Raw genomic sequence first — 10,809 nt, forward strand, 5'->3', positions numbered from 1 at the left:
TACAGGAAGGCGACAGCTCGCGGCCGAGCACCCAACACTTGTAGAGAGAGCGCTGCACCGAGCGAGGTGGCGCAGTGGTTAGCACACTGGACTCGCATTCGGGAGGACGACGGTTCAATCCCGCGTCCGGCCATCCTGATTTAGGTTTTCCGTGATTTACCTAAATCGCTCGAGGCAAATGCCGGGATGGTTCCTTTGAAAGGGCCCGGCCGACTTCCTTCCCCATCCTTCCGTATTCCGATGAGACCGATGACCTCGCTGTTTCGTCTCTTCCCCCAACACAAACAAAAGAGAGAGCTGGAGGCGTAGTAGGCGAGCCAAAGCGGCGGTCATACCTGGAATCTGGTGGTGACGTTGGCGTAGGGCACGCCCAGGAACTGGTAGATGGTTCGATTCTGGCGCTTGGTCCAGGCTAAGGAGCCACCGAGCATTCCCACGCCGGTCACGTTAACCTTCACAGCGAAGTCTTGGGCACAGGCCGTCCCCAACACCGCAAGTAGCAGCAGGCTTCCCAGACCAGTCATCGCTCCTGTGAACAGCAAGTAGGACAACGGTTTCCATACAGAAAATAGGTAAACAGTTATTAAGGAAAATATTTTCGGGAAGGTCTGTTGTTTTGTCTGTACATCTACATCTACATCCATACTCCGCAAGCCACCTGACGGTGTGTGGCGGAGGGTACCTTGAGTGCCTCTATCGGTTCTCCCTTCTATTCCACTCTAGTATTGTTCGTGGAAAGAAGGATTGTCGGTATGCTTCTGTGTGGGCTCTAATCTCTCTGATTTTATCCTCATGGTCTCTTCGCGAGATATACGTAGGAGGGAGCAATACACTGCTTGACTCCTCGGTGAAGGTATGTTCTCGAAACTTCAACCGAGCTATTGAGCGTCCTCTTGCAGAGTCTTCCACTGGAGTTTATCTATCATCTCCGTAACGCTTCCGCGATTACTAAATTATCCTGTAACGAAGTGCGCTGCCCTCCGTTGGATCTTCTCTCTCTCTTCGGTCAACCCTATCTGGTACGGATCCCACACTGATGAGCAGTATTCAAGCAGTGGGCGAACAAGAGTACTGTAACCTATTTCCTTTGTTTTCGGATTGCATTTCCTTAGGATTCTTCCAATGAATCTCAGTCTGGCATCTGCTTTACCGACGATTAATTACATATGGTCATTCCACTTTAAAGCACTCCTAATGCGTACTCCCAGATAATTTATGGAATTAACTGCTTCCAGTTGCTGACCTGCTATATTGTAGCTAAATGACATGGGATCTTTCTTTCTATGTATTCGCAGCACATTACACTTGTCTACATTGAGATTCAATTGCCATTCCCTGCACCATGCGTCAATTCGCTGCAGATCCTCCTGCATTTCAGTACAATTTTCCATTGTTACAACCTCTCGATATATCACAGCATCATCCGCAAAAAGCCTCAGTGAACTTTCGATGTCATCCACAATGTCATTTATGTATATTGTGAATAGCAACGGTCCTAGTACACTCCCCTGCGGCACGCCTGAAATCACTCTTACTTCGGAAGACTTCTCTCCATTGAGAATGACATGCTGCGTTCTGTTATCTAGGAACGCTTCAATCCAATCACACAGTGGGTCTGATTGTCCATATGCTCTTACTTTGTTCATTAAACGACTGTGGGGAACTGTATCGAACGCCTTGCGGAAGTCAAGAAACACGGCATCTACCTGTGAACCGGTGTCTATGGCCCTCTGAGTCTCGTGGACGAATAGCGCGAGCTGGGCTTCACACGATCGTCTTTTTCGAAACCCATGCTGATTCCTACAGAGTAGATTTATAGTCTCCAGAAAAGTCATTATACTCGAACACAATACGTGTTCCAAAATTGTACAACTTTTCAACGTTAGAGATATAGGTCTATAGTTCTGCACATCTGTTCGACGTCCCTTCTTGAAAACGGGGATGACCTTTGCCCTTTTCCAATCCTTTGGAATGCTAAGCTCTTCTAGAGACCGATGGTACACCGCTGCAAGAAGGGGGGCAAGTTCCTTCGCGTACTCTGTGTAAAATCGAACTGGTATCCCAACAGGTCCAGCGGCCTTTGCTCTTTTGAGCGATTTTAATTGTTTCTCTATCCCTCTGTCGTCTGTTTCGATATCTACCATGTTGTCAATTGTGCGACAATCTAGAGAAGGAACTACAGTGCAGTCTTCCTCTGTGAAACAGCTTTGGAAAAAGACGTTTAGTATTTCGGCCTTTAGTCTGTCATCCTCTGTTTCAGTACCATTTTGGTCACAGAGTGTCTGGACATTTTGTTTTGATTCACCTACCGCTTTGACATAAGACCAATATTTCTTAGGATTTTTTGCCAAGTCAGTACACAGAACTTTACTTTCGAATTCATTGAACGCCTCTCGCATAGCCCTCGTCACACTAAATTTCCCTTCGCGTAATTTTTGTTTGTCTGCAAGGCTTTAGCTATTTGTTTCTTCCACTCCCCACAACCCATCCGTCCACTCGTGCCCTCACAGAGGGAGTTTAGGCTGCGTTCACACTGCCGGCCGGGCCGGGCCGGGCTGACGCGTACTGGCTCGGCTCGTGCCTAGCCAGCTCAGGCCGACGAGTAGTGCATTCACACTGCGCGCCGCGCCGAGCCGGGACGGCGAAATGGGGGAAAATCCACTTCTCCGATTTTCATGTTCTAAAAATTCTTAGCGGCATATAAGACTGCGCCACATCGTTTTATGAACTCATTTTTTCCTTAAAAGCGTTACTTACGTCGTGAAAAATGAAAAAGTCTACTTTTCGTTTCGCGTGATTTCTTAGTTTCGTAACGCTTCCCAACCGATTTTGAAGAAAGTATGCGGCTAAAAAATCTGATTTTTGTACACGTGCTAGTGTAACATCTTAGCTTCGTATTGAATCATTTATCTTTTCATATTTCTTAACAGTCATTGTGAAATGATGCTATTTGTCAACGTTGTGCACTTGATTTACAAATCTTGTAGTGAAAAAGTTACGTAGCGGGTAGCTTACTGTTAGATGCGTTTTACACCATACATTGTTGCGAATGAAATGTAGCTAAAAGTACCAAAAAGTTTTTGAAATGATAATGACACTGATATCTGTCTCTGGTCACAAGGAATGCGAGATATTCAGTGGCGTCAGTGCCGCGTCCGCAAGCCACGGAGTTCGAGCGGTTACAGCTTGGTTTAATGTAGTCATATAATGCAGGACAGAAAAAAACTAATTACTAGTGATCAGTGGTGTAAAACTAATCACAAAAACAAACTGGAGATTTGTGATACGTTTACTGCAGAAACTGAAGCGCAATTCTGTAGTCTCGTTGTCTACTTTGACAGAAAAAATAATGGAGAGTTAATGAAACTACTGTACATCGACACAGATGTGCGTTTCATTGTTCTTCATTGTTTTTTTTTTTTCTTCCTTGGCGGGCTGCGCTGCACTGTCAAGGTAATACCCACTCTTTGGCTAAATGGATGTCAGCTGCCGGAGGCCAAATAAATAAATTTTAAAAAATCCCCACCCTTCGACAGCTGACAAGCAAGTCAGTAGAAAACGCAGCTGCAGCCAACAGCTGCTCGCCTTTACCTAGTCTGTGCTGTGTAGAACAATGTCTTCACTCTTTTATTGGTATTGTTTTGACTCTGCATTTAGGAGAGTTTTTCTCTTTATATGAAGAACTTAAAAACTATCCTGAAAAATTTTATTCAAATTACAGAATGAATCATCATACATTTCAGTATGTGCTGCAGAACATTCAAGACAAGATTTCTAAACAGAACACAATTTTCGCAGAAGTATAACAGCAGAAGAAAAATTGTGTATAACGATAAGGTAAGATTCGTTAGTACACACTTTTTGGTTTACGGTAGAACTTTGTACAGCATTCGCTACCTCCAGTTAATTGTAGTCATGCTTTTGTATTTTAAATTTCACAAACACTAACCTCTGAGGGGAAGAGAGTTTATGGGACTCCTGAGAATCATTAGGAAGTAATTAGCTTCGTCATTTTGGGTAATGTCTTGCTGTGCCTTTAACGAAGAATCGCAGAAATACTCCTTCAGAATTTTCCAACTTTTTTCTTCTCTTTTCTTCATGATGCAGCGCTTGGCAGTGGTGATGGTTCATCATGTGGAGCCACTGATGACCTCACAGAATTCTTTTCATTACCTTGTAAGATAGACAGATTGATAGGCGAAGAGTTTTGAGATAATGCCCTTTGACTCAGTGGTTCTATCTTCACTGATAAGGAACTGCCACAGCATGACTTTACAATGCATTATCATCTGGTAGGGACACCTTTCCGTCCCTCAGTGACACTCATATCTGTCTCCGTTTACAAGTAAATGCGAACTATTCAGTGGCGGCAATGCCGCGATCGCTGGCAAGCTATTGTTGTAAATGCATGCAAATACGGTAGATTAAATAAATGAAATAAAAGTAATTTCGCATGTATCATCATAATAAACGTAATTTTTCCTCACTGATTGTGAAATGTGAGGTAACATCTTAAAATAAGACGTGTGCAGTCACACTTGTGATGAAAGCAGAAGGGAGACGTGTGATGCGTTTACTGCAGAAGCTGTAGTGCTGCTCCACAGGCTCGCGCCTGCGGTCGGCTCGCGCCGGCAATATTAAACACTCCGAATGTCGTCGGCTCGGCTCCGGGAGGCTCACGCCGTGTCGGCGCGGCCCGGCCGCCGGTGTGAACACCGCAATTCAAAACCATGTGTTTGATATCGAAGCGGGCGGCGGCCCGGCCAGGCTCGGCTCGGCCCGGCCGGCAGTGTGAACGCAGCCTAGGGTGGAGGGATTGACGATGGTTGTCAGCGGTAATGGTTGCATTCACTCTTCAGCCAGTGCCATTTAAAGTGCATAAAAATTTTGTTCGTGAAGAAAACAACCACCAGCAAATATACAGGGCGTTCCACAATTCCTGCTACAGGCTTCTAGTGGTCGTAGACGGGCCTTATTAGATAAATTCTGGCAATTAACACATGTAGGCAAACATGCCATTTGAAAATAAATTAAGCCTGAAGACCAGATCAGTTTCAAATCTCCCACATCACGGTATACACACAATCTGAGAAGAATGTACCATCGGTGGTTGTTGTTGTAATTATGAAATCACATACCGTTCAAAAATGGTTCAAATGGCTCTGAGCACTATGGGACCTAACTGCTGAGGTCATCAGTCCCCTAGAACTTAGAACAACTTTAACCTAACTAACCTAAGGACATGACACCCATCCATGCCCGAGGCAGGATTCGAACCTGCGACCGTAGCAGTCGCGCGGTTCCGGACTGAGCGCCTAGAACCGCTAGACCACCGCGGCCGGCTCACATACCGTACCCGTTCGACTACAACAATGAGAAATTGCTATTTTCGCAACTAGAAGGTCTTTGAAGTGGATATCAGTCGTCACATACAAGATGTGAGACTACGGTTGAGCACTGAGCATACCCCTGAGATGCTAACAACATCTGAACCCTGTGACCTACACGGGGAACAGACTCCCCCTCATAAGATCACGCGAAATATTAAGAAAAAGTCACGCAACGGAAACTATTGAGCACCTGAATTAAAACTCGGATGGCCATATTAAAATACCTCACATAGATACACAGTCCAGTAACGTTAACGTAACCACCGCCTATCCTCGATGTCAACGTCCAATAGCCATTTACAGACGACAGATGGCAGCCCTACCAATAGAAGGTACATAAAGGGTGTCGATCGGACGTGCAAAACAGTGCGGTCGTTGTCGTAATGTGGAAACGTAGCGATTTATTTCACGTACTAAAGGGCATGGCAGTTGGTTATCAGGTAGGGGTGGAAGCATTTCCGAAAAGGCTAATTTTGAAAACTGTTCGTGTGCCACCATGGTTAAAGTATACCATCCATGGCAAAATGGCGCTATCCAAAACTGGGGCCAAAGCAACTGTGGTGCACCACGGGCCACGAATGATTATAGTTCAATTCTTTTACCTTGGCGGCTCGCGCATGCCCGCCCAGACGCGGGAGATTGCTGCGTTGCCAGTCGCACACGGCGCACGCGCCAAGAGAAGCAGCGCCATAGTATAGCATAGTTCGCAAGCTTACGCGCAGTTTATGAAGTAAAGCCACCACGGTCGCATTAACCCTTTCGCTGCTACAGAGACGTGCTCCCCGCATTCCGCTCTGTGTGCGATTTTGTCATCACTGCACTGCTCGCCTGTGCAGACACATGTTGTTCCGACTGCTTTGATACACTTATCATTCGATTTCACAAAAATTGTTTGGCCCAAAAATTTGATTTTTACACATCTTCTTGGCTGATACCTTCCCCCCATAAATGACTTAATTTTGTTTCGATTTTCAGCGCAGTTATTGTGCAGCATTAAATGTAGTAAACCATTGCACGAAATTTTGAAGAGTTTGCAGAGGTAAAAGTCCATAGCGTATAGCCGTATACTTTCCGTATGGTCGATTTTAGTTGCCACAATGTTGAGAATGAAATATGGAGAAGATACCTAAGTTTCATATAAAATTTACTGTTTAACAATATCTCATTTAATTTAAGTACCAGATAGGTGTCCTATGTAATATTGAGAAATATTCCGTCTTTCGCAACTGTAATAAAACTTTTATTTATACCAGAGTCATTTCGCTTTTTTTCTAAAACGTACTGATTAAAAGAAAGTTGGCGAAGTACACAAAAATGAATTGTGGGCGTAATAAACAGAGAAACTAAAATATATTGTCAGTGAGGCACAGTGCGCAAACAATTGGTGTTTGTCACAACGGACAGAAAATACTTGCCAAAACATTGAATATGATGTTGCCAAAGCAGCGAAGCAAAGAATTTCGTCAGACAATCAAGTAGCTCGGCAAGGTACCACCCGAAATTCTGCTCTAAGTAATACTTTTAATACTGCCGCAGAAGAATATATCTCAATATGAATAGTAAAACAGCGACTGCGGAAGAGAAGATATACAAACAAAACAGTTAACATGAATATTGTATGTTTGCCTTTTGATTGTTTTTAATTGCTGTGAAAAGTATTGGAGGACAAAATTAGAAAAACCGAAAACTTATTATGATTATAATGAAGAGATAAAGCACTAGAAATTTCAAAAAATTACATTCAAACGAATAAAATTCATGAAGTAAGACACTTCGATACTGTTTTTAAATAAAGAAAATACTAAGCACCTAACAAGCTATGAACTCTGAACCTTGCATTTAGTAGCCAAACACCTTATCCATTACGCTAACACAGCTCAGCGTTCGAACACCTGGAGGACTATAAAACATCACGCAAAATACCGACAAACACTGTTGGTAGGACTATGATTTACTGACGTTATGTCGAAGTACAATAGGAAATAAACAATTATCGCTGTTCTTTAGTGCTAAAAAGCAGTTCGTGAGAATGATACAAACACCTTTCCTTGCTATCGCATGAATTAGGAGGCTTATTGCTTGTTTGGTTTAATTAATTAATAGAATCGGAAGTAACTGGTATAAAGAATGCTTTTTCCAAACTTTCTATAAAAGAAAGTCTGCTATCAAGACATTGCTTTTGTTCAATTAATTTATTTATGACTGAACGTTTCTAAAACTGAAGACACTCGTCCATGCTCTGCACTGCAATCGAGCTCTGGTAACGCCATACTCTGTTCATTGGCTGACTGTGTTTTGTGACGTCAGATGCGCAGAACGAACCTAACCTCGGCCGCCGTCGTAAATGACGCGCACTATAGGGTGAATAACGATTGCGGAGAAAAGACGTGTAACCGGTGAACAACTGAGCACCCAGATGAACCAAGCTGCTGCCAACAGCCCAGTTCTAGCACCCACGCTTACTGCTGTTCACCTGCGACAAAGGCTGGGATTTGCATGCCAGTAACCCAACTGGACGTCCACTGATTGGCGCTAGGTGGCCTTACCAGATGAATCACGTTTTATACTCCATCGAACTGACGGCCCTTCAACAACCGTCATAAGGGACCAGGCCGGAGGAGGGAGCGTTATGGTCTGGGAACGTCTTTGTGGCATCCCCTGGGTGATCCCGTCATTCTGGAAGGCACAATGGGTCAACGTAAGTATTCATCTGTTCTTCGGTACCCTGGCCACCTCTATAAGCAGGTTGCTTTTTCCTCGGCACAATGGCATCGACCAGCTCACAGTGTACATGTGTGGTTCGAAGGGCGGCAGGACTGCCCCGGATTTAAGCCCAATCGTGAATTTGTGGGACTGCCTCGAGTGGGCTGTCTGTTCCACGGCTCCCGACATCCCTGTTCGTTCTTCTAGAATCTAATTGACTCTCTACCTGCACTTCTGCGATGCTAAAGGTGGTTGTTCACGCTTTTGACAGGTGGTCACATTAATTTGCCTAGACTGTGTACAGGATGAAAAGTATTTAAACCGACAAACTCTGGGAGGTTGTAGGGGACATCAAAACAAATGTTTTTCCCTAATGTCATTTTTTCCTATGATGAGTATTTAAACCGGTAGAGGAACTGTGTTCTGGGTGGATAATCAACTGGTTCCAGGTTGTGGACACGCTGTATGGGAAATGGCTGTAACAACTGCTCTCGAAGGACTGTTCTTACATTCGTCTGATTCGTCCCAATGTTAAGTGCAATTGCATGACTGCAGATTGAAAGATCCCGCTCCACATGCTGCAAGACAGCTTCCTCAAGTTGCAGCGTTCTTACCGTGCGACGGTGTCCCTGTCCAGGTAACCTGCTAAACGACCCGGTCTCAAGCAGGCGTTGGTACACAGCAGCAAAGGTCGTATGATCCGGGATAAGGCGACTAGGATATTGTTGTTGATAAACCCGCTGTGCAGCTCGTTCGTTGTGGTGCGCTACGCAGTACGCACCAACCATATCAATGTACTCACTCCAGGTGTATCGCTCCATTAGTAAACAGAGACAATGCACTACTACACTGGTGGACAGCAGTTTCCTACAACTGAAGAGCGCAATACGCCCTCCAACGGTTTAAATAATCCTCATAGGAAAAAATTACATTAGGGAAAAATATTTGTTTTGATGTCCCCTGCAAACTCCCAGAGTTTGTCCGTTTAAATACTTTTCACCCTGTATAACGAGAATGTGTTATATCAAACTATGGAATTAAACTAAAGACTACAATAAAATCGTACTTATTACTAAGGCGCTTGTACTTGAAATGCAGTCATAGAATACTTAATACAAATAATCCCTAAATGCACAATGGTACAACCCGATGTTCATGGAACTGGAAATGAAATTATACAATTGTATCCACGTAAAACGACAATGATTCCTGAATTAAAGCCAAACAAGTATGTATGAGCACGATATTCTTTCGTAAGCTCAAATTGCTATCAACAAACCGACTATGTGAAACAGTTCCGAAAGGCAATACTCTACCTCGAAACAAATGACTTCGCTTGCTCCTCATCAGAATCAGTGCAAGTACGGCAGATGTTGACCATCGTACTAAAACGTAGGTGCAGATGATTGCCACAGTGACAGCTGAGAGTTGAAAGTTCATCCCTGACATGAACAGCTCTAAGATGAAGTCCTCCATCGATGCAGTTCCTTTTCTCTAAGACGAAGTGTCAATCGGCACTCTTTCTCAAAACCTTGCTAACACCGGATTCGTGTTAACCAATCGTTGTAGACCTTGCGAGTTCCGACCAATGAAAAATTTATAAAAATAGCAACAATCTCCCTTCTGCTGAAGAATTTGCTCTGGTTAACAAGTAATATTCATTTCCCTCTTAGAGTGGGGAAGAAAGCAGAAATTCTCTCCCACTATGAAAGTTTTTTCACTCTTCGGCCAATGATAGGTGGAAAAAAGGGCAGCTCTTTTTGTATTATCACGTAATAGGGGAGAGATTGTGGCTGATATGATACGCGAGTTGGGATGGAAGTCATTAAAGCAAAGTCGTTTTTCGTAGCGGCGAGATCTATTTACGAAATTTCAGTCACCAACTTTCTCTTCCGAATGCGACAATATTTTGTTGAGCCCAACCTACATAGGTAGGGAAGATCATCAAAATAAAATAAGAGAAATCAGAGCTCGAACAGAAAGGTATAGGTGTTCGTTTTTCCCGCACGCTGTTCGGGAGTGGAATGGTAGGGAGATAGTATGATTGTGGTTCGATGAACCCTCTGCCAAGCACTTAAATGTGAACTGTAGAGTAATCATGTAGATGTAGATAGCGGCTGCATATGTGCACTTGCAAGTCTTCATCCCCACTACAAAAATAATTTTGGTGAATAAAATAAAATTCAGACATCAACTACTGATCGCTTCCTTTCGGTCCAGCAGACTTTTTCTTGTTCTGAGTGCCTTGCGTTTTCCCATCCGCTTGCACATATCTGTCTGTTAGAAAGGATTCTCTAGGCTGCCCCTCACAATGGAAGTCGGCAGCATCTTGACCTCTTCAGGGGTCTTACTGGAATGTGGGATACCTTCTCTGACAGCACCCATCCCTTCAGTGTGCACCTGGCCGGCACTCTTCCTTTCAGCGAGGAACAGTTTTTCCGACTCACTGGCGGTTGTACCCCTCCAGTCCTCACCCTCCGGTTCTCAGGTTACAGAAGTACATTACACACGTCCTTCACTGTACAGAAATGAAGAAGTTCTTGTTACGTACGCAATCGTAAGTTTTTGTTGCAGTTACATCGGTGCTTTCATGCACCACAAGTAAGTTGAATCAATGTCTCTTTTGAATAGTGGGTTGTTGGTTAGGTTATGGAGTAGTTTTTGAAATAACAGCCCCGTAACAAAGAAAATCCAGCGACGAGTACTCCAATGCCAC

General features: G+C 44.0%; 1 protein-coding gene across 1 annotated transcript in view; it reads right to left on the reverse strand.

The window, feature by feature from the left end:
* Window positions 1-524, reverse strand: part of LOC124803451 (pyrethroid hydrolase Ces2a-like) — a 61,933-nt gene extending 61,409 nt beyond the window's left edge. The window contains exon 1 of the mRNA XM_047264639.1: window positions 336-524. Coding sequence (XP_047120595.1) covers window positions 336-524 — 189 coding nt within the window. The remainder of the gene's footprint in view (window positions 1-335) is intronic.
* Between the last annotated feature and the right edge of the window lie 10,285 nt (window positions 525-10,809).

The sequence above is a fragment of the Schistocerca piceifrons genome, chromosome 6 (assembly GCF_021461385.2).
Source record: "Schistocerca piceifrons isolate TAMUIC-IGC-003096 chromosome 6, iqSchPice1.1, whole genome shotgun sequence".
Classification (NCBI taxonomy): Eukaryota; Metazoa; Arthropoda; class Insecta; order Orthoptera; family Acrididae; genus Schistocerca; species Schistocerca piceifrons.